At 56.7% G+C, this 23689-nt stretch overlaps 1 protein-coding gene across 1 annotated transcript in view; it reads left to right on the top strand.

The window, feature by feature from the left end:
• The window catches only part of CACNG4 (calcium voltage-gated channel auxiliary subunit gamma 4), a 51461-nt gene extending 37660 nt beyond the window's left edge, over positions 1 to 13801 (top strand). Inside the window, exons 2-4 of the mRNA XM_012747496.3 lie at positions 4372 to 4455; positions 9171 to 9311; positions 11671 to 13801. Of these exons, the coding sequence (XP_012602950.2) occupies positions 4372 to 4455; positions 9171 to 9311; positions 11671 to 12209 (764 nt within the window). The 3' untranslated portion in view covers positions 12210 to 13801. The remainder of the gene's footprint in view (positions 1 to 4371; positions 4456 to 9170; positions 9312 to 11670) is intronic.
• Positions 13802 to 23689: the final 9888 nt, after the last annotated feature.

The following is a 23689-nucleotide window of genomic DNA, read 5'->3' as shown; positions in this document are numbered from 1 at the left end:
CATTTATCCACCAGCTCCCGCCCTGTCCTCCATGGCTCATAGGTGGCCCCGGGGGTTGTTAATCCCCCGAACTTCCAGACGCACGTGCACAGGCGCAGAGCTCTCCCCGCCGGCAGCCTGCTCAGCGCCGGGGGCAGAAAGCCAGAAATAATTGGTGCGGCTGAGTTGAGGTGTCAGCAGGTTGCACCTGCATGGAGGTGGCTGCCGCAGCCGCGAGCCGCTGGGGTGAAAGGTGGGCTGAGAGATACCGGGGACACTCTCCATAGGTGACCCTGGCAGCTGTTAATGTTTATGAGCATCAAATGAGGTGACGCTTATGGAAATGCAAATGATGCAGGGTTACGTGAACGACTGCCATTATGAAGTCGCCCTCTGACAGTCTTTCCTCCAGGAGTCCCTTAATTACAACGGGCCTCTGAGGTGGCCCATTATGGAGGCTTATGTCAGATGCCAGCGCCCCCTAAACGGCTTAAGAGTGTGACCCGCCTGCCCCGGTTTCCCCAGAACTCTCCTGATTGTAACGCTGGAAGTCCTACGTGCTAGCCTGAGCCCAGGGCTCACACGGGGATGGTGTTTCTGGGGCGGCCCCCCTCCGTGTCCCAGGGGTTGGTCACCCGACTATTCTTGGGGGCTTAACCCCAGGGCATGACCTTTACAGAGGTGCTGGGGGGAGAGGAGACTCGGGGGCTCACCCAGGAGAAGCCAACGCGCCACCCACCCGCCTACCTCGGTTCACGCCTCGCCCAGCAGCTGAGCGCCTCGGTGGGCATTTCAGACCCGACACCTCATCCTCACCTCGCATCAAAGAATCCAGTCTCTTAAGTTTCTTTTACTGGTTCATTTTCAGACATTGTAAGAAATTCAGAAAACACAGAAGAGTGTAAAGAAGAAAAATGTAGGAGTCCACTTGCCCAAGGCCTCTTGGCAGTGGCTCCGGGTCATGGTCCTCAAATTTGGCTCAGAATAAATCTCTTTAAAATTAAAAAAAAAAAAAAAGAAGAAGAAGAAAAATGTAAAGATCATTCATTCACCTGTCGCCCAGAAATAAAACAGCGGGCACGTTTGGGGCTGTTTCTTTCCGGACACTAACGCGACGCGCGGCGTGTGAGCTGCACGCACGCCCGGGCCGCCTCTCCGCAAAGCAGTCCTGGAACCCCGGCGCGGGCGGCTCCCTCGGGCCGACTCCTGGGTCTCACAGATGAGGGAACAGTCTGCCCGAAGCCGTGTGACTAACGAGGCCTCACTCGGGTAGTTTCCTGACCCTCAGGAAGGCGATGGCCGCAGCGCCTCTGGGAGCACAGGCCAGCGACAGCCCCCCGCCCCCTCCCCAGCGCCTCAGTGTCCCTGCCGCACGACCACCCCCAAACAATTAACCACCCTAAATATCACGTAATAGATAACACAGCGAACAGCCAGTTTGTGGAGCGAGAATACGTGTGAAGTGGGTTGGAAATGGTTTTCTCTCTTCTCGCATCAGCCATTAATTTCCTCCCTATTAAATGCCTTAGGCCAACACTAACAAAATCAAATTTGACAGGGATAAATGTGACGTCCTTAGAGCTAAACACCCCACGCCACAAGAACAGACTGGGGGGGAGGTGAGTAACTCTTGAGAGGAAGTCCCGGGAGGCCGAGCCCACGGTAACACCAGGTCCCATCAACAGAAGTGAAGCGAGGGGACCAGGGACGGGCAGGGGCGGCGCCCGCGTGCCTCGGGCCGGTCGGACGCGGTGGCCTACACTTTGGGCTGGCGGTGGCAGCTGTGCTTCGGGCACCGAGCGTGGCAGCAGGCCCAGAGGACGGAGCCATCAGTGAAGCAACGGCTGAAGGTGTTTGACCTTTCAGGGGAAATATCCCAAAATCTTTGCTCTTGGGGCGGAGAACAATCTCGTTCATGCTCCACGAGGCCAGAGACAACTCGTGCTGCTCTCCTCTGCTGGCGTGTTGGCCATAGCTGCTGACAACAGGTGTCCTTCGAGGGGCGAGTGATTAAACAAACAACCGTGCACTCGTGCTGTGGATCCCGCCCAGCTATAACTCGGAACAGACTGCCAAAGCACACGACAGCTTGGATGAATCCCGGGAGGGTTACGCCAGGCGCAAGCAGCAGTCCCCAAAGGTGACATGCTGTATGATTCCATTTGTAGAACATTCTCGAAATGACAGAGCTACCGACATGGAGAACGTCTTCGCGCTGCCTTGGGTCAAGGAGGGAAGGAGGTGGGAGGGAAGTGGGCGTGGCTGCGACAGGGCCACGGGAGGGGTCCAGGTGGGGACGTGACCGTGCAGGCTTGAGTGTATCGGTGTCAGTGTCCTGGCTGGGCTATTAGACTGTCGTTTCGCAAGATGTTTCCGTTGGGGGAACGAGGTATAGGGGGTGCTTGGATGCTCCCAGTATTATTTGTTACAACCGCATGTGAATCTGCAGTGATCTCAGGAAAAGTGTAATTTTTTTTAAAGACGAGGACCTCACATACGTGTGTGTGTGTGTGTGTGTGTGTGTGTATGTAGACAGGTGAACATACAAAGGCAGATGTGGGAAGACATATTAATAGCAAACTTAGCGTTCTTCCGCTAAAGAGCAAATCTGAAAAAGAGATTATTTACTTTTTTCTTTTTCAACCTCTTCATGTTTGACTTGTCCCAACAAGCATATGTGACTTGGTAATTTGTTGAGACCCATAAAGTAGCTAAAAAAAAAAAAAAAAAAAGGAGTGTGTGGGGGAGGGAAGGAGTGGTGGAGAGATCCCCAGCCCTTCCTGTCTGGGAAAATCCTTATTCCAGGTCCGTGGACATCTGTGGTGTGGGACCAGGAATGAGGGAGGTGTGGGTGGCCCTCGCTGGCCTCTGTGTCCCCACCTCTCCCCCAGGGGTGCTGTTCCTCTTGCTCACAAACCCTCGTGGTCCTCCACCAGTTCAGCTGCTCATGAAAGAGGAGAGGACGGGTGATTTCTGGGTCCAATGGCAGCAAACCTCCCCTAAGCCACCACCGTGGGCCAATAATCATCTGAAGTGACTTTCAAGTGTTCCCTGTGGGATTCTCCTGAGATCTCTGGGAGATAAGGGCTGGGTGATGCCCATCCTGCAGATGGGGAGACCGAGGGGTTTCCCATGTTGCTCATGCTGCACAGAGGGTGCTGTCGAAGCGTGTCCCCCTCAAGGCTGCCCCTCTGAGCCCCTCGCTCTGTCTCCTCGCTGTCCCTGGCCAGGCCCAGCCCACCCACGTGGGCTTCAGGAAACAGGGCTGCTACTGAGCATCCCAGTACTTTGGGGGCAGCAGCTGAGGGGGCCAGTGGAAGGGAGGTTTAGGGACAGCCGTCTGGTCACCAGCAACTTGGTGACCGGGTGGCAGAGCAACCTGCTGCCAGCTCACCGGGGACTTCTCCCGATTGGAAGCACAGAGACGGACGTGCGCCTGGCGCAGACCTCGCTGCCGAGACTGTGCTCCTGACCGACTAAGGCCAGGGGGACGCTTGGCAACCACTTCAGAAAAAGAATTGGCCCCAGTTGGAAACAGTCCCAGCATGGGCCACCCAGGTCAGGAGGCTGACCCGGCCATGCGGGGCCTGACTGGCACAGACAGAACATGACAGTGACACCCTGTGACCGTGCCCCCTTCCACTGGTGTCCAGTTCTGTGCTGAGCATTCCCAGACTGCAGGGGAGCAGAGGATGGACAGGGGGTGCTGAATGGAAGATTCTGGAAGGGAGGACCGGCCTGTCCTCCTGCAGTTACTAAACTACCCAGGGGGTCCTGCCTCCCACCCTGTGAGGGCCCCTTCTCAGAGTAGAGAGGAGAAAACCAAGCAGGACATGGTCTCAGCCCTTCTAGAAGTTTCTCACGTTCCATGTAGTCTTCCTTCAATCACATTGGGCTGAGGGCCTGGACTCTGCACCAGCTGTGCGCCTTAGGAGGGATTCACGGAGACTTTGGTTTTAGAGAGAGAAAGACTCAGACAGGCAGACTCCAGCCCCGCCCTCGTCTTTGCGGCCTCACTGCTCTGCCTAGAAGGGCCCTGCGCCCCCTTCCCAGCCGGCAAATTCCTTGTTGTTTTTCACGATGAAGCTGAGAGTCCCCTTGGTAGGGGGTCCCACGTCCTGCTTGCTCAGGGCAGCTCTGCTTAGCGGCCCTTGTCCCCGCAGTTATTCAGGGAGTGACCCTTTACTCTCCTGGGTGTCCAGACTTGGACCGCAAGTGATACCGTCACCTCTGGGGAACATCTGCCCCTGTGTGCATCCTCTGTGTGTCTCTCTCCAGTGCCACCACCAGACTGGGGACACTGGAGCCGGCCTTCCTCCCCTCCCTGTCCCCGAGGGACAGCCTCGCAGGAGGGATGGGTTTACGATGCTCTTTCCCTCTCATTCCCTCCAGGGATCTACAAAGGACACTGCTTCCGGATCAACCACTTCCCCGAGGACAATGATTACGACCATGACAGCTCGGAATATCTCCTCCGTGAGTGTCTGAAGGCCCAAAGGCCTCGGCTTCCTTTCCGTGTGCGGGGGGGGGGGGGGGGGGGCGACAGGTGGTGGGTCGGCAGCTGGAGGAAAGACGGACCTTGTGGGCGTGGAGAGGGCGCCTTTCCCAGGGGCCGTGGTCACTCTTGCATTCACAAGCGGCGAGTTCCGAGAACGGAAGAATGGAGTTTTGTCCAACACCACGTGGCACGCTGGGTGTCCTGGTGGGGTCACTTGGCTGAGGGGCCCATGCCCTGGGGAGACCGAGAGCAGAGGATGCTGGGCGTGGCTTCGCTCCTCTTGGGCTGCTGGGCGTGGCTAGCTTCGGAGTTGCTGATTGGCTGGGGCTGGGGCTGGGGAGTGAGGCTGAAGGTACAGGCATCCCTGAGGGGTGTGGTACCCCCTGCACTTTGCCCCGCCAGGGCTGGGCCTGCTCACCCCTCCCCCGCACACTCCCCAGCACTCCAGCCCTGGAAAATCAGATAAAGTCACACACCAAGACAGCCTGGTGGGGTGCTGGGCAGCCGAGGCAGGAGCGGAGGAGGGTACAGGGGCAACCTCTGATGGACTTAGGGGCCCTAAGTCCTTCGTGAGCCCCTGACCCTGCCTGGGTCCTGTGGCTGGGTGGGGCTCCCAGACTGCAACCTGGAAGTCACAGCACATGCTGAACCCTAAAAGACAAACCCAGCCCCACACCCTCAATCCAGATCTCATCCCTGGTCCTGTGAATACCTCACTGGGAGGAAGGAGGGAGCTGCTGCGGAGGAGGAGGCTGGAAATGGAAAAAACAGCCCCGTTTCGAGGTCATTTTCCCCTTTCACGTTAGCCGAGACACAAAGCGCTACTCCCAGCGGCACCTCTGGGGCTCAGGCCAGCCTCGTTTATGGGGAATCGATACCAGCGCCCTCGGAGGGAGCACAGTTCACTCCGCACCTGCTTGTGCATCGTTTTTCCTAAGAGAAAGGATTTTGATTCTGAGTCATCTGGTGAAACAGAACAGCGTGCGGTTCCCATGGAGCCTGGGGCAGTGTCAGGCTGCTCCGGCCAGGCCTGGAACTGGAAATAATTTGCCCAGAGCTCTGCCTCATGTGCATCCTCCCATTACCTTCTCTTCTTCCTCTGGCCTGTCCTCTGGTTCTGCTTACCTTGGGCCCACCTTGAACCCAGCAAATGAGATTCCCACAGGGCCGGCACAGAGGGTTGTGCGCGTTGCATACTGCACAACTCTAGGGATGTCACTTGCGTGGATGAAGGTATAAATGATGTCCTTCAGGTTGTGCAGTGCGTGGCCTACACACCCATCCACAGTGGGCCTTGGTGCTCAGTCCAGCTGAGGATCGACTCTGTTGGAAACCAGCCCTAACTCAGAATCTGCCCTTCTTTGCCCAACCCTCACCGACACCCAAGGGTTCGGGCCACACCCCCAGCCTCCCAGGGCTCAGGGCAGGGCAGGGAAGGGTGGACTGAGGGTCTGCAGGGACGGACAGGGAATGAGACGCTGCAGGTCCTCAAGGAGGCGCAAGGCTGGGAGGGCTGCACAGTGACTTTCCCAAACAGAATGAAGGTGACAGCACAACAGCAATTAAAGCTCATTTGGGAAGGACATGTTCTCCGTAAGTGCATGCAGTGGGGAGAGCAGCCGGTTCATTAACAAGTCCAGAGATGCCGACGGAAGACACAGGTTGATGGCTTTCCGGCCTGTGGCCTCCAGCTACTGGCGGAGTTGGGGGCTGTCGGGGCAGAGCAGACTTTTGGGAGGGAGGTGCGTTTCTACCCAGTGGCTGCAGGAACCGAGCTCTGCATGTGTCTCTGATCAGCCTTTACCTCCGGAATACAGGTGCCCATGAGCTGGAGCTGGGAGTCGGGGGAGGGAAATAATTTTTGGAGAAAGGCCAAGGACATGGCTACTATGGACATCCTGTGTTTCCCAGGCCACCGGGATTCTTAGTATTCCATCTCTGATCTCTGTCCGTCCAGACTGCGGACCCCAAAAATATGTAGAAGCACAGGAGAGGGAGGGATCTCTGGGGGCCGATGTGTGCAAGGGGTGAGGGGTCATGAGAATTCATTTATTCACTCATTTAACAAGTCACTGCGGGCCCACGACGTGTCGGGCACTGTATTAGACACGTGGGACACAGCAGCAAACAAAACAGCGCTCTGCCCTCATGGTGTTGGCATTCTGGGGAGAACAGGTGTTCTAGAGAAGGTGACAGAAGGTTCCATGGTGGGGCTGCCCACAGGAGAGCCGTTTCGGGGGCAGCTCAGCTGTGCAGGTGGCCCCAGCCCGGGCAGGTCCAAAGCTGTGCTGCTCACACCCAGCCTGTGATAATTGAGAAGGAGGTCTCCTGTCAGCCGCACGTTCTGGAGCCTTCCAGCAAAGCCAGGCTGGCGCTCTTTGTCACAGGTCTTCCTGAAGGCCCCCAAGCTCTCGAGATGCTCCTGCTGGTCACAGGACTCCTGCAGAGTCACAGCCCAGGATTCTAGGAGGTCACTACCCCACATCCTGCCTGTCATCTCTTCCCCGGGCCTGGCTGGCCAGAGGGGTCCCACTCATCTTGCCTGGGCCTGTCGCCCCTTTCCTGGTTCCACATTTCCAGTTAGGTGGATAATTTCTGTGCTACATACTGCCGGTGTCAGGGCTGCTGGGAGTCCACAGTGTACCTGAGGGTGAGTTAGGAGGAAGTGTCTGGTCTCCAAGTGGACAAAGATCCTCACCAAGGTTTGATGTGGCCAGCAGGGCCTGGGCTGGACTTCAGCCTCATTCATCCCTCAGCCACCTGCTCTGTGCCCAACCTGGACCACTGTCCATGCCTGGGCAGATGGATGGCTCTGAGGAACTGGTCTCCTTTCTCTCTGGGCCCTCTGACCTGTCTGCAGAACGAGGGCACTGTGGCGGGGTGAGGGGACTGATCCCGACTTTTCTGGCCAGCACGGCTCAGAGGCATGTCTCAGAAGCACACAGGAACCCTCCTCCCAGAGCCCGCTGCTGCCAGAGGCAAAGGGACGGGGAGGAGGAGGTGCCGCAGAGAAGAACTTCATTTAATGTCCCCAGACAATCCGCTCTCTGTGAAGCAGGCACACACGGGTGGGTTCGCAGAGAAGGGGACAAATCCTGCCTTCAGGGGCTGAGGGGCTGAGACCAGCTCAGCTGGCTCAGGAGGGTGGCGCCTGCCAGTCCTCCCCGGCTCACTGTCCCCTGCTTTGGCCACCAGGAGTCCAGGCAGCCGGGATCGCCACTGGGCGGGGGAACAGCAGGTGCAGGGGGTAGGGGGGAGCTGGGCCCAGGGCTGGTCCTCGTGCCCCTTCCCTGCCGGACCTTCCCCCACCTGACGCAGAGGATGGGGAGCCAGAGCCCCCGCTGTGCACTGCGTTTCCTCGCAGTGACCTTCTGCGGGTGGGCTCATCTCCCAGCGCTGCCACGAGGAGTGACCACAGCTTGGGTGGCTTAAAACAACAGTGCAGAGGCCAGAAGGCCAAAGTCAAGGTGTTGATGGGACCCTTTTCCCTCTGGAGGCTCCAGGGAGGACCTTTCCTTGTCTCTTCCGCTTCAGGTGGCCGCTGGCTCTCTGGGCTTGTGGCAGTGTCACTCCAGCCTCTGTCTCTGTCTTCACACGACTCCTCCCCTCTGGGCCTCCTCTGCTGCCTGTGTCTCTTCTTCCTCTAAGGACACTTGCCATTGGATTTGGGGCCTACCCGATCCAACCCAGGCGAGCCCATCTTGAGATTCTTGACATAATCACATCTGCAAAGGCCCTTAATCCAAATAAGGTCTCCTTCACAGGTCTGGGGGTTAGGACATGGACATATTTTGGGGAAGCCACAGTTCAGTCCCCTGCAGGTAGGTATTGTTACTACTGTCCCCAGGTTATAAAAGAGAGGGCGGAGGTGGTCACTGGAGTCAGCTGTCCCCAGTCAGCTAGTCAGTGGCAGAACAAGGACATGAGGGTAGTTCTGTTGTATATTACAGTCCACAAGTATCCGATTACACCCGGCCACCTCCCCCACGACCTCCGGCAAGTTGTGAGGTTCCACGTCCTCATCTGTCACCTGTCATGATGATGATGATGATGAAGATAAAATGTCACTAGGAAGAGCCCTGTACTCAGCACCTCATACAAGCAAAGCCAACAGCAGGACATTGACGCTATGATGGGCCTCATTCCACAGATGGGAAACTGAGTTTTAGAGCAGGAAGGGACTCACCCAAGGCAACACAGCCAGGATGTCACAGAGCAGGGCCCACACCTAGACCCACCCATGGCCAAAGCCTGTGCCCTCAACCACTGAGACCACTGAGGGCCACCTCCCATGGACATGGCTTCCCAGCCTTCCAGAAGCTTCACGGAGACCATATCCGTGAAAGGGCTCGTGGCTGTGAGGTGTGGCGGGGGCTGCCACGTAGTCCAGTGTTTTTGTGGCTATTATCGTGGCCCTGCTGGTGCCCACGCTGGGGGAGAGGGTCAGCGACACGGGACTCTAGGCCACGCGGTGTCGGGAAGGGAAGCAGCAGACCTGTAGTCACCCACCGTTTGCGTCTGGCCCAGCCGTCCCCACGCCCCCGGCCCCCGCCCACTGTCCGTCTCCAGGTCCTGCCGGGAACCTCAGATCCTAGGGAAAGGCCTGGAGCTGCAGGGCTCCTGGGAGACGCCTGCGCGGGAGGGCGGGCGGCTGGTCTTACTGCGCTCTCTGCTTTGTCCCCTCCGGGCCCAGGCGTCGTGCGAGCCTCCAGCGTCTTCCCCATCCTCAGCACCATCCTGCTCCTGCTCGGAGGGCTGTGCATCGGCGCCGGCAGGATCTACAGCCGCAAGAACAACATCGTCCTCAGCGCCGGCATCCTCTTTGTGGCTGCAGGTGAGCCGCCGCCCGGGCTGCCCAGCTGGTGCCAGCGCTAGGGCAGGAGCTGGGGCCACGCAGGTCCCCACTGCCAGGGGGGCGTGATCCTGGGGGAGGGCGAAGCCAAGACCTGAGGGAGTCGGCCAGGTAAAGACAGGGCGAGGGCCCAGGGCGGGCGTGTGTGGCCGCCGCGCAGGGGAAGCCGAGAAGCCCAGCGTGCCTGGCAGAGACAGCCCTGCAGCCCCTGCCGTCCTCACTGCTCCGAAGGGAAGCCGCACCTCCAAGCCACGCCCACTGCCCCTGGACAGTGTGACCAAGGAAAACCCCCAGAGGTCAGGGTGACAGTGACATGCCACCTGATAGAGACACCTGAATGCGCGCCTGCCACTGCACACGTGGAAGAAGAGAGGCCGGGGGTGGGTCTCACAGCTGGTCAGTGGCTCACAGCCAGTCCAGCAGGGGACCGGGTGCCTGATGGCAGAGCCCTTTCCTAGCTCCTGGGGGTCAGCGGCCCCAGGGAGGTCAGAGGAAGGCGCAGCACGGTCCCTGAGAGGAGAGACAGGAGGCCTCTTTCCAGAAACTAAGTGCAAGAAATGTTACGGAGCTCGTGATTCTTTCCCAAATTCTCTGCCCTTTGCACTGTCCCAACGGTGTTTTCGCTTTCAGAGCATCTTGTTATCTTACACCAGACTCGCCAGCCCAGGAGTGTCATCCCTGCACCTGGTCTCTGCATCCTAAAAAGTCCATTCTTGCCAGCAGTGGCGATCGTGGCCAGACCAGTGGCGGTGGTGCCCGGCCCCCTCTGCCGAGGACCTGGCCCTTGGGCACTTTCTTCTACGCCACTTTAGCCGTCATTTCCTCCCAGCGCCATAAATAGACGTGCAGAGTGTGTGTGTGTGCGTGTGTGTGTGTCTAAGGACGGGGTGGGTGTGTACGTGTGGGGGTGCATTTGTGGGGCGTGTGTTTTGGGAAGGGGAGCGCTGGGGTCTCCTGGGAAGAGGCATGAGCCTCCCTCCTGGCTGGTCCTGTGTCCTTCCTGCCTTTCCCTCAGCCCAGAGCACCGAGTGGTAGTGAAAGGAGACCCCCTCCTCCCCCTCCCCACACTGGGGTCCTTTAACCCATCAGAAAAAGGACATTAGTGGACACCCGGTCAAATCCAGGTTAGTAGTGATGTGCAGGGTCGGCTTCCTCGCTGTGGCCAGTGCTCCATGGTAACACAGATGCTAACTCTAGGGAAACTGAGGCGACATCCACGGGCTGTGTTAGTGACGGGCACTGCCTGACGTGCCCAGAAGCCAGTGCCATGGCGCTGGCTTTGGAGACAAGGACGGCTTCGTTGCGAGACCAGCCAACAAGAAGACAGGGGGCGGGTTCAAACCTGTCCCCCCAGTTTGGGGGCAAGTGTATGGCTTAGAGGGCGAGGGAGAGGGTTTAGGAATGTCGGCTTGGCTGGGTCTGAGAGGGGCCCTCAATCTGACCATTTACAGTAAGGGACGTTGACGTGGGTTCTAACCCCAGGTCTGGGCAGCAGACCCCTCACTTCCGGAAGAGTTCTGACGGTCAGGTTCTAGTCTTCTTGGTTCCGAGGGGAGGGATCACTGACTGGCTCCGGGTGTCATTAGAGGTCAGAGCTTATTCTGTTGCCCATGCCTTGGCTACACATGCAGTTTTTGGCTCTGTCACACATACAACGTAACCTGACACTTTGTTATCAACAGAGTGAGCCTAGTTATGGCTGGTCCCGTGATTACACTGGACTTTCTTTGCAACTTTTGGGCAAATCAGAAATTATCCCCAAATAAAAGTGTATTTCAGGTTTTTCAGTGCATGTTCCCCATGACCCCGTAGTTTCACTTCAGGAACTGCACCCCACGGGTGTTTTCATGTGCGTGTGCAACGCCAGACACAAGCACGTCCAAGGCAGTGTCACAGCAGAGGGCAGGAGCCACCTGAACGTCCCCCAGCAGAGGCCTGGTTAGACATCTGTATGGGGGTGCCCCACACAGTTAGAAAGACAGGGCAGCTCTTTGTGTCCCGATGTGGAATGATGTCACAGATGTACAGTTAAGCGAAAAACCCAAGAATGTTGCGCACGGACGAGCACAGGTATGTGTGTGCACTGGAGAGAGATTCTCCCTGAAAGGACGTAAGAAAGAAGATAACAGTGGCTGCCTTCGGGAGGGGAACCAGGTGGTTACAAATCCGTGTTGTATGATTTGCCTCATTTAGACTTTGTACCATTCAAAATTAAGGACTTCGAGGAGACGTCAGCAAGCAGAACAGGGGAACGGCTGCCTGGTCCCTGCCCTGCTGGTCCAGCTTGGGTCTAACCTCTGCCTCTCTCCCTCCCCGGCCCCTCTCCCTGTTTCCCTTTCAGGCCTCAGTAACATCATAGGCATCATCGTCTACATTTCCAGCAACACAGGCGACCCAAGCGACAAGCGAGATGAAGACAAAAAGAACCATTACAACTATGGCTGGTCCTTTTACTTTGGAGCCCTGTCCTTTATCGTGGCTGAGACCGTGGGCGTCCTGGCCGTAAACATTTACATTGAGAAAAATAAAGAGTTGAGGTTTAAGACCAAGCGGGAGTTCCTTAAGGCTTCTTCCTCTTCTCCGTACGCCAGGATGCCGAGCTACAGGTACCGGCGACGGCGCTCCAGGTCCAGCTCCAGGTCCACCGAGGCCTCGCCGTCCAGGGATGCGTCCCCCGTGGGCCTGAAGATCACCGGGGCCATCCCCATGGGGGAGCTGTCCATGTACACGCTGTCCAGGGAGCCCCTGAAGGTGACCACCGCCGCCAGCTACAGCCCCGACCAGGAGGCCAGCTTCCTGCAGGTGCACGACTTCTTCCAGCAGGACCTGAAGGAAGGCTTCCACGTCAGCATGCTGAACCGGCGGACCACCCCCGTGTGAGGCCCACCCCGCTTGCAGCTCCGGCCTGCCCAGGACGGCTCTTTGTGTCACACAGGAGGGCATGCGATCCTTAAGACGGACGGACAATGAGCTCGAGCCGGACGCGGCCCTCCCTGGTCTCCAGGAGGTGTCGTGGGCTGGCTCCGAGCGAGGGACGCGCCGGGAGACTGGACTCGGGGCTGCGGTAGAAGCTGGAGGCTGCCTTTGTCCCAAAAGGGGGTGGGGGGATTGGATTGATGCCCCAGGGTTTCCGAAATCTCCCAGGAGGCCCAAGAGCCTTCCTGGAGCTGCATTGGCCTTGACCAACTCGGGAAAACAAAATCGAGCCATTATCTCCTCTTGGAAACAAATTTTGCCAGAAGAACGGGGAGTTCGGGGCTTCCCCGCCCTGCCTGGGCGCTGGGCCACCGGAAGGCTTCGCCGGGCACAGGGGGGCTCTGGACTCCCATCAGCTGCTTTTGAACCTGAAGTTCCTGTGTCTTTGAGCCAGAAATGAGGACGCCCAAGCTTGCCCCTCCGCCCCGTCTCGCCCCGTCTCGGGCACTCTGGCCGTGGCCTGTGCTGGCTGCAAACAGTCGTCCTGAAGAGAAGGTTCTGCGGCCAACTGGTGCTTCAGCCTCCGGGCTGTCCTGGGGCCGCTTCCCGCGGGGACTGCGGGGGAGTCTGAGGTGAAGGCCGGGGGCTGTCGCTGGCTCTCCTACCTGCTTCTGGAAGCTTCCACCTCACTCAGCATGGGCAGGACAGACACCCTGACTGGACTTGAGAGTCGGAGGAAAGGCGGCCACGTGGCCTCTTGCTGTGTCCGTCCCCACTGACCTGAGGAGCAGCCCTGTACCCTGAGTGGGGGAGGGGAGGGTCCCAGGGGAGGAGGGTGCAGACCCCTGACTAGGTGAACAGCAACCAAAAAAGAAAAATCAGAGAACAAACATCCATTTCCTGGGTGATCATGAATCGTCATTTACCGCAAGTCAATGCCAGGAGAGCGAGTTCCTTTCACGTCCTCATCTCAAAAAGCCTAGCAGCGACAAGTCCCGCACCTCCTATTATTGTAATTTATTCTGCCACCACCTAACGGGACGCAGTGGAGGAAGTGTGGGTGAAAGGGCCGAGCTGGGCTTTTCTTCCTCCCCCAAGAGGGAAATCTCAGCACTTTGTTCAGAACTGAGGAAGTGGGTTCTGTGTTTCACAGTTTTCCAACCATTTTTTTATTTTTATTTTTTTGTCGTCATCCTCTCCAGAAACAATCAAAGAGCGTGGAAATGCGTCCAGGTTTGGAAGAAAAACTCTCTGGAACATGGAACTTACCCTCTTTTATATAAAACATGCTTTCTAAAGATAAATCATTTCTTACTTTTTGAGACTTCTCGATCAGACCTTGGACGGTCGTCTGTGATCCCAGTAGCTGTCGTACTTGAGAAGTGACGAGCAAATTCTTACCTCAGCCACCTGCTCACGGAGCCCGTGGGCGGACTCGGCCCCTAGGAGTTCAGACCGGGGTCCCTGTGGCCTGGTAACGACGTCATCGTCCTTCCCACCCTCCCTCGCCCCCTGGAGAGGACACGCCCCGTGTGGCGGCCCCAGCCGACTGCCGGGTCGGGTCCGGAGGCCCCCGGGCCCCCTCGGCTCCCGCGAGGTCGGCTTTGTGTGGCCTTGCGAGCATGCAAGTTGCGAACGCTGAAGCCTCAGAGCCTGTGGGCTGCCCCTGCCGGTCGGCCAACCCCGTCCCCGCCGCCACCTCCGCGCCATGACACCGTGTGACCAGGCTGAGGGAAGGGAGCGCCCCCTGCAGACCCCTGGCCCGGCGAGGCCCCAAGACGCGTCCCCTGTTCCTTCCGGGGCAAGGCAGCCTTGCCGTCTGGTTTCGCCCCCACACCCCGCTCCTCCCCCCGCCGCCCCGGAAGTCTCCGCCACTCCGTAGAGAGAGCCGTGTCCCCTTGAGTCCTACCTCCAGCCCAGTCCCAGGCAGAGCACGCAGGGCCCACCCAGGCACCGAGGAAGAGGAGGAGGACGAGGAGGAAGAGCAGGCAGCAAAACCACCTCAGACGCCTTCACAGCCTTTCCCCCTCGCCGGCCTGTCTCAGGGGCCCCGGCTCTGGGTCGCCCCCTCCTCCCGCGGCCCCTCAGACCTGGCACATCGCGCCCCCCGGGAGTGGGGGCCTGTGCCCGCCCCCGTCCCTCTGCCCGCCCCGTGTGTTCCGCAGTTAAGCACCTGTGACTCCTATACCTACTACTGGTTTTGGGTTGTAAGTTCTGTCTTTTTTTTAATTAAATAAAAACATTTTTAAAGTGTTCTCTTCTTGATGTGGGAAGGCAGGGATGAACTCCCATCCAGTCCTTGTGGGCGTTTAGGGTAAACAGTGTCCCTGGGGCTGGGGACACTGTGGACCCTCCCCCCCCCCAGAGAAGAGGGAAGCTGGGGGTGGGGGGAGGCAGACTCTTGTCTGGTCAAGGCTGGGTTTTCTGGCTTTATTCCTGGTCACTGGCCACCTCCCCAGTACCACTGGCTGGTTTTAGGCTTCTGGTCGGTGACCACAGGTGCCTGTTCTCCAGTGAAGAGCTGGAAGACAGATCCCCAGGTGTTCATAGAACACAGGTGGAGGCCCTAAGTCGCCCCATGGTGTTTAAAAAGGCTCGCTCACCAGCCTCCTTCCCCCTCTAAGATTAGGAATTAGAGGAGCCCAAGCACCAAAATGTGAGCTTCATGGCAGCTAAAGCCATGAGGGTGTGGCTCAGGCCAGGGGCCAAATGGGCTTCCCCCTGCTGTCACCGGACCAAGTCACCCAATCCCAGGCAGGGTAGCCAGCTACCACTGCCTCCAGCCACAGAGAGGAGTGAGGTAAGGGATGGAGAGAGGGACCAGAGTGGCCCCTCTGACACTGTGCAGCCCCAGCCGACACCTGCTGTGAACTGCCAGGCTGCCCTTGCAGGGGGACACAGGCTGGATGTCAGCCTTCCCTTCTTGGAGGCTTGAGGAGGGTGACAGTCAGTGACCTCCCCCAGTTCTGCCCAAGCTGCAGCCCAGGGGACTTTGCTCCCAATTGCATGTTGCCTTTGCTTTCAGGACTATGGCCTTGAGTTTTCCTCCCAAGAGCCACAGGCTTTGCTGCTCCTCCTAGAACCAGAAGGCACCAAACTGTTGGGTCTTCTTCAAGAGAACCTGGGTGCCATAGAGGCTTTTCCCACCCCAGTCCCAGCCAGAGTGCGGAGGCTCAATGTCCCTATGTCCCCTGCTCCCGCGGCTGCAAGAGCCACTTCAGCCTTTTCTGACTCCTCTTCCTGGCCTTTAACCTTCTTTCTTCCTACCTGAGACAGGCACCTGGGGAAACCGATGTTCCCAGATGGTCTGAGCCTCCAGGCCCTGGGACCAGGGGAGCACAGGCCTTTGCCTGGCCCCAACGACTGCCCCCCGGCCAAGCTCATCTTTCCACCAGCCGGTAGCCAGTATGGCTCAGAGTTGGCACCTTGTGCCAGAACTTCCGTGTCTCCTGTTTATTCTTAGCCCTGGGGAAAGTCTGGCTCAGTGCAAGCTTTGCAGCCGTTCTGGGTGGCCTCCGTGCCAGTCTGCATTTGGTGACTTGGTACCACCTCTCATGGTCATGTAGTTCAACTGAACACTCTGCCTCCGTGACTTGCAGCATTGGATCCACAGGAAGAGAAATAGATGTTCTAGTGCCCCAATCTAAATGCAGCTCAGAGCATTCCCCCAGTCCAGTAGCCCCCACTCTACCCTGCACAATCCCCAAGCCTACAATGGCCTAATACACAGAAGTTTATTTCTCACTCGTGTGAAGTCCTCTCAGCTGTGCGAGGTGGGGGCGCTCTCTGCTCCACAGGGTCATGCAGGGATTCAGAGGCTGGTGCCACAGAGCCTCCGCCATCTTCAGCACGGGCTTCAAGGGTTGCCCTGGGCATTGACATCCAGTGGGCAGATGGAGGAGAGAGGGAGTGGATGATCTCGTGGGTAGAGGGTCTTGTGGGAGATTTCAATGGACCCGGAAGTTGTGGCTTCACCTTATGTCCACATACCATTGGCCAGAATCCAATCACGTGGTCACGACAAAGAGCAAGGGAAGATGGGAAATGTAGTCTAGCCCAGGGGGAAGGAAAACTGGGGAAGAGCTGGCTCGTCTCAGCCCCCTCATCTGGGACTGTGTCAACCTCTGTGTGTCCTGAGCCGCACCTTCAGCTCCAACATTATGTCTCGCCTTCTCTCAGCTCCAGATGCCCCACCTGTATCATGGGGCCACACTACCTTCTTCCCAGGTTGGAGGAGCCACTTGCTCACAGAGCCCATGGGCAGACCTGGCCCCTAGGAGTTCAGACCTGGGTCCATGCAGCCGGGGCATGATGTCACCCCTCCTTTGCCCCCAAGAGTGGACACATCTACATGTGGTGGCCATAAGCCCTGACTGCCCCTGTGTGCTGTCTGTAACATGGAACCACTACCTTCCAGGTTGGAAGGGCAGGCTTGAGCTCGTGCCTCAACCCAAACAAGAACCACACAATTATTGACTATCATGACCAGCAGGTACCTTAGGAATCATCTTGTTCGGTCTGCTCATCGTGGAAGAAGGATCGAGCACAATGAGGGAGGGAGGGGGATAGAAGGAAAGAAGGAAGGATGAGAGGAAGGAAGTGATTTTTGGAGAATTTTCATAACAACCGTGAAAGGGAGATATCGCTAACCCAGTGGTTTTCAATTGGAGTCAATTTTGCACCGTTGGGGGACATTTACCAATGTCTGGAGACATTTTTGGTGGTTGTGATTGGAAAGGGGGTGCTACTGGCCTCTACTGCGTGGATATCCTCCAATGCACCAAACAACCTTCACTCCACTGCCCCGCAAGAAATGCTCTGTTGCAAACACCAATAACGCCGAGGCTGAGAAACCCTGCACTCATCTGGACAGTGAGGGAAACTAAGGCACAGAAAGCGTGAGGCCACTGGTGCAAGATCACACAGCACATTTTTGGCACTTACATCCAGGCTGTGGGTGTGTTAGGAAAACTGAGTCATTTATTCTCAGCATTTCCTTTCCCTGCAACATGTTTAGGTGTCAGCCTTTTTCCTCTTCGCTTTTGAACCAGCAGTTTCAGAAGCAGAAGTGTGGGGATTTGAGAAAGGAAATGGGAAAATGGCCCCTGTCCTGGGGGAGGGCGGAAGGCATTCCTAGGAGCCTGTGTCCCCGTGTTTGGGAACAGAATGATGACGGAATCCAACCAGACAGGCAGCGGGAGAACAAGCCCAGAGCCTGGCCCAGCGCGACACAGGGACTGTCGGCTCCGGGGAGTCTTCCTCCGCCCACACCCCGGCAGCTGCAGTGAGTTGGTGCAGGGCCAGGAAGATCAAGATCAAGATCAAAACCCAGCCCGGCCTCTGCTCACAGAGGGGCAGCGCTAGGCTGTCACCCAGCCTTTCTCAGTGCCCGTTCCCTCCTCGGTCAAGTGAGGAAGGTGACAGCTCCCACCAGGGCTGTCGAAAGAATGAACTAAAGTTTAAATTAAACAAGGATGCATTCACGAATACCCCAGCTCAGCGACTGGCATTAGAGTGAGTGTTCAAGAATGCTTGTTGACAAACAACAGGCAAGGAGTTTCCCAAAATGGATTGCTCCAGAACAGCCTTTGGAGGCAGCACTCTGAGAGCCAGGCCCATCGGGTGCCTGTGCCCACTGCACTTTGCTTTGGGAGAAACTTGTCGTCCGACCATGTGGCTTCCACCTGGGAGAGGCCCTGGCCACCAGGCCCAACATTGCTGGGGCTCATTCAATTCTACCTGCAGTGTCCCCAGGCTGCTGAGAGGTGGTGGGCAGCCCCTTGGGATCCCCAAACTGTACTGGGTCCTCTTCTGTGTCCCTAATATGGAACCACAGGAGCTGGCACCAAGCAGATGCCTGGGAGAAGAAAGGGGTTCAGGGATGGGGGAGTGGGCAGGGCAGGCTACCCTATGGGGAGCTCAGAACCAGCCACGTGCCTGCAGCTGCCTGCATTGGTACCCAATGTAGTGCCCCTGGCTGCCTGGCCCTAGAGATGAGAGGCAGGAGGAGGAATGGAAGGGAGGAAAGGTTGTTCGGGAACCTTCCAATCCAGAGGGGAAGGTGGGGCAGATATACCTGATGCAGATATTTTTAAATGTGCAGCTTTCAACAAAACTGCTGGTGTAACCTCAGAAACAGAGAAATCTGCAATCAAAGATTTGCAGATCTTTGCCCCAGCAATTTATTCTCAGAGCTGTATGATGGGGGGCTTGAAGAGACCTACATCCTGAACTTTGTCCCCTGACAAGTATTCTGGGAACACATGAACCCCTATGGGAGACCCAGGATCCACAAATTGAATTGTGGTCCATTAAAAAATATAATACCTATACTTTCCTAAATCTAAGATTAATAAATTTTACCTCAAAAAAAACCCTGATATATACAAAAAAGTAAAAGAAGTCTGCCAAAAATCCCACTATCCAAGAGAACAGCACAAGTAACATTTCAGTGCCCCCCCCATGTTGGGGGGGTATGGCTTAATATCTCTGTCCCTGTGCTCTCATCATGAGAATCTTCCCACATCTCTAAATATTCCTCAAAACCATAATTTTTAATGACTGCATAAAAGAGATATCACCGCTTATCTTAATAGTGTCCTATTGTTGGACACAACTCATTTGTTACCCGCAGATCTTAAGTGGTGTCTGAATGCGGCCAAAGTGCCAGGGTGCAAGAGATGCTTTCAGTTAAGATCTGGTGATTTCTCACTAGGAACCTCTGGCATGGCTCCTTCAAGGGGCCGATGAAAAGATCAGGCCTCAGCCGGGAGTGGTGGCTCACACCTGTAATCCTAGCACTCTGGAAGACCCAGGCGGGAGGATCCCTTGAGGTCAGGAGTTCGAGACCAGCCCGAGCAAGAGCAAGACCTCTGTCTCTACTAAAAATAGAAAAATTAGCTGGGAGTAGTGGCACAAGCCTATAGTCTTAGCTATTTGGGAGGCCGAGGCAGGAGGATGGCTTAAGCCCAGGAGTTGGAAGTTGGAGTGAGCTGTGATGACGTCATTGAGTACAATGGGGTGACAGAGCAAGATTCTGTCTCAAAAAAAAATAAAATAAAAAAAAGAAAGGATCAGGCCTCGTTGTCTGCCTCCAAATCCAGCCGGGAGCTTGTCTGCACACACGCACAATGAGTATCTGGGCTGCGAGGATGGCAGCCTCCGCTCCCTTCCCCCACACCCTGCCGGGTAGCCAGTCAGCAGTTTTATGCTGAGTTCCTGTCAGAAGGCTGAGGCTGCTTCTTCCCACCAGACCCCACATCTAGCCATCCTCAGCCACCCAAAATGGAATCCTCCCCCAGTCGGCCAGTGTATCAGTTAGTAGGGCTGTGTAACAAATTATCCCAAAACGTAGTGGCTCTTAAACCACCATCAAATATACTCAAGGATTCTTGACTCTGCTTGACGGGGCCAGGGCCAGGGTGGTTTTTCTTTGCTGCGAGGTCTGGGGCCTCAGCTGGAAGGCTCCGTGGCTGGGGGCTGGAGTCATCTGGAGGTTCATTAACTCACATGTCTGACAGTTGATGCTGGCTCTTGGCAAAGACCTCAGCTGCAGTTTTCAGCCTGAGCGGCTACACGTGGGCTCTCTGTGGCCTGGGCTTCCTCACAGCGTGGCGGCTGGGCCCAAGGGCGTGTCTCGAGAGCAAGAGAGAAAAGTGGAGGTCTCAGCAGTCACGTAACATCACTTTCACTACGCTATAACAAGGGTTGGAATAGTCGAAAGCCCGCTTGGGTTCAAGGAGAGAGGAAAGAGCCTCCATGGGGAGTCCCAGGGTTCTAGAAGAACATGTGGTAGCAGAAACACGGCTGTGTCATTTCTTACAATCTGCCTCCCCGTCTCTCTGGTACCCTCGCCTGGCTCTAGGCTCTTCTCTCCCCTCCGGCCCTCCCTTCCATCCTCCACCTACACCGTTCCCTCCAATTCTCTTCACCGACGTCTCCCCCACCTCCTGGCATTAGGGAAAACATTCCTCACCCAGAGACACTGCTCCCCTGGGCCCTCCCTGGTGAAAGCTACTCGTTCCTGGGCAGAGGTTCCCTGCCAAGTTCCAGTGCAGACGCCTGGCGGCCATCCCCAGACCCAGCCCCGAGGGGTGCATGGGAAAGGAGGGAGAAAGGATCGTGGAACCCAGGCAAAGGCTGGACACAGACACCTAAGACAGATATTTTTAAACTTACAGCTTCCAACAAAACTGCCAGTGCCATCTCAGGAACAGACGTCAGTATTAAGAGCTGGTTATGGGCCGGGCGCGGTGGCTCACGCCTGTAATCCTAGCACTCTGGGAGGCCGAGGCAGGCAGATTGCTGGAGGTCAGGAGTTCGAAACCAGCCTGAGCAAGAACGAGACCCCTGTCTCTACTATAAATAGAAAGAAATTAATTGGCCAACATATATAGAAAAAAATTAGCCAGGCATGGTGGCGCATGCCTGTAGTCCCAGCTACTCGGGAGGCTGAGGCAGAAGGATTGCTTGAGCCCAGGAGTTTGAGGTTGCTGTGAGCTAGGCTGACGCCATGGCACTCACTCTAGCCTGGGCAACAAAGTGAGACTCTGTCTCAAAAAAAATAAATAAATTAAATAAAGAGCCGGTTCTGAATTCAAATCCTCGGACTTGGGAGGGGATGCTGACACCTCCAGACCGTTACCCCTCCCCCTCCTGGGGGAAGCTTTCTTCTCCAAGGCCTTGGGCTGACCACCCTGGACACTTTCTCGTCTCCATCATCTCCCAGCTCCTTCCTGGCCACTCCCTCACGCTCACCAAAGACGTCACCTCTGCCAAAGCCTTTCTCTGTACCCCACGGACTGCTGCCGTCACCCTGAGCCACACCAGTGTCCGTGGGCCTCACAGCTCTCCAGCCCTGCCACCTCCAGCGACCTCCACCTCCAGCCTGGACCTTGTTGTCACCCCTTGCTGCACCCCTGTAATCTTCAGGGCCATCGTCCTCCTCTCTGACCACAGCCCACTGTGCTCCCAATTCCGTCACGCCCTCCTCCCACGACACCTGCTCTTCCACCTGTCAGCTTTCCTGGTCACAGGGCCATCCTAACCGTCTAGGCTGTGGTGGGTCCCCGCTTCACTCACCTGGGCCAGCACCCTCAGTCCCCTCGGCCTCTTTTCCCCTCCGTTTCCATCCTAGAAGAGCCCAGTCCTCTTTCACTCTCGCCTTTCATGTTCTCTGTCCCGGCACCAGCTCTGCACGGTAATGCCTGAGGAAACCAAGTGATTCGTAAATCCGTGCCCGGACGCCCACGTCCCCGTCCCCTGTGAATTTGTTACCTTATGTGCCAAAAGTGGCATTGACGGTGCGATTAAATTAAGAATCTCAAGATGTGGCGGGTGTCCTGGGCTACCTGGGTGGCCCAATGTCACCACGAGGGTCCTGCTAAGGGAAAGAGGGGGCAGAAGCATCGGAGGAAGGGCCGTGATGGGGCCATAGAGGCCAGAGGGCCACGAGCCCGGAAGGTGGCAGCCTCTGCAGGGTAGCAAATGCCAGCAACGGACTCTCCCCAGGAGCTTCCAGAAGGAGCAACTAGGCTGACACTTTGATGTTAGCTCAGTAATTCGTCTAACCACCAGGGCAGGGAGATAATAAATTTGTATTGTTTGAGCCACTGAGTTTGTGGTAATTGGTTGCAACAGCAATAGCCACTGAATGCAGAGCCTGTGTCTATGCACCAGGCTGGGGCTGCCGGCTGCCACCCTCTGTGCCCCCTCGGTGGCACCCCAGTGCCCCTGATCCCCGTCAGCTATTTCAGACACTCCCGACTTCCTCAGGCTCCTCCACTGTCATCTCCAGCTCCCACTCTCAGCCCTGGCGCCACCTCCTAGGTCCCCAAGAAGCCTTTAGATGCTGAGCCTTCCACGCCCGTCCCCTTGGCACGCAGACTCAGACGAGTCCGCTCCCTGGCTCGTCTCTTGCTTGGTCCTTCCCATCCCCTCCTCTTCCTGTCCCAGGCCAACCCTTCCAGCTGAGCCCGGTCACTCCCATCCCCTGCCTTAGAATCCTGCTCAAGCTTAGGAGCATGTTTGAGTCATTTCTACCTTGAAACAGCAAATAAGAAACCTCCCTCCCCCCTTCATCCCTTCCTGGCTCTCCCTCCGTCCCTTCCAAGCTCTCCAAGCTCGTCACCAGAGGGGTCTGCACCTGCTGTGCCCCCTTCCCCGCTCCCCTGACCCTCCCAGCGCACCACAGCCTGCCTTCTTCTTACCTGCCGTCGTGCAAACCAATGGCCACTTTTCTGTCGTGACCTCTGAGCGCCTGAACTTCCTGGCCGCTCCTGCCTCCACGGGAGGCCCCCAGCCGGGGGCTCTGCAAGGACAGAGCCTCTGCAGGACATGTGTCCTACTCATGTTCACAGCCCTACGGTGGTGAGTGTTTGATGGATGGATGGCAATAACAGTCACAATATAGTACTTCCCTAGCTCCATCACTGCCCACCCTGCAGGAAGCGGTCACGGCCAGATTCCTGCACAGGCGCTCCCAGGGTGACAGTCACCAGGGAGATCACTGAGCATTTCCATGTTCCTGTGACACTATTGCTCTCCTGGCTAAGAGGTAATCACCGTTGTCTTTTCATTCTGGTCCACTCAGTGACAAGATGTCGCCTGTTGCTGCCCAGGCGGTGGTGCCTCACCCCCTCGGAGTCCCACGGGGCTTGTCGCGAAGCCACGTACGTCCCATTGTCACTGTATGTGTCCTGCAGGCTCGCAGACATCGTTGCATTTAATTTTCGTTGCAACCCCCAAAGAAAATATGATCCTCCCTCCTGAGTGAGCAAGGAAACAGGCTCAGCCAGGGGCACCATGACTCGAGAGGCACAGGGTCAACAACAAAGCTGGGATCCCGGGGTGACTGTCTCTTCTAGAAAGTGCGTGCTGTTTCCCCAGCAGCTGTGCGCCCCGAACATCTGCGCTCCGGTGCGCTGGCATCCTAGGCACCGCCCGCACAGTTGTTCGCTTAAGCTTTTTCTTCCTTTCTTTCTTTCTTTCATTCTTAAGAAAGAAAGGGTCCCATTTTGTCGCTCAGCTGGAGTGCAGTGGTGCCGTCATAGCTCACAGCAACCTCAGACTCCTGGGCTCCAGTGATCCTCCTGCCTCAGCCTCCCGAGTAGTTGGGACTAGAGGCACATGCCACCATGCCCAGCTAATTTTTTAATTTTTTTTGTAGAGACAGGCTCTTGGTATGTTGCCCAGGCTGGTCTTGAACTCCTGGCCTCAAGTGATCCTCCCACCTCAGCCTCCCAAAGTGCTGGGATTACAGGTGTGAGAAAACACACCCAGCCAATCTTTTTCTTTAAGTTGATGCGTTTTGGTTTGATCTTGCCTCAAAGAAACATTAATAGAAGCATGGTTTTGATACTTCTGATCCAGCAAGTTCCCCTGTTGTTTTGATACTTCTGATTAAAAAAAAATACAAAAGTCTTAAAATAAAAAACATTTGTGCC

Source organism: Microcebus murinus, chromosome 18, assembly GCF_040939455.1.
Source record: "Microcebus murinus isolate Inina chromosome 18, M.murinus_Inina_mat1.0, whole genome shotgun sequence".
Taxonomy (NCBI): Eukaryota; Metazoa; Chordata; class Mammalia; order Primates; family Cheirogaleidae; genus Microcebus; species Microcebus murinus.
Note: the sequence above shows the minus strand (reverse complement) of the source record. Positions and strands in the feature narration are given on the sequence as shown.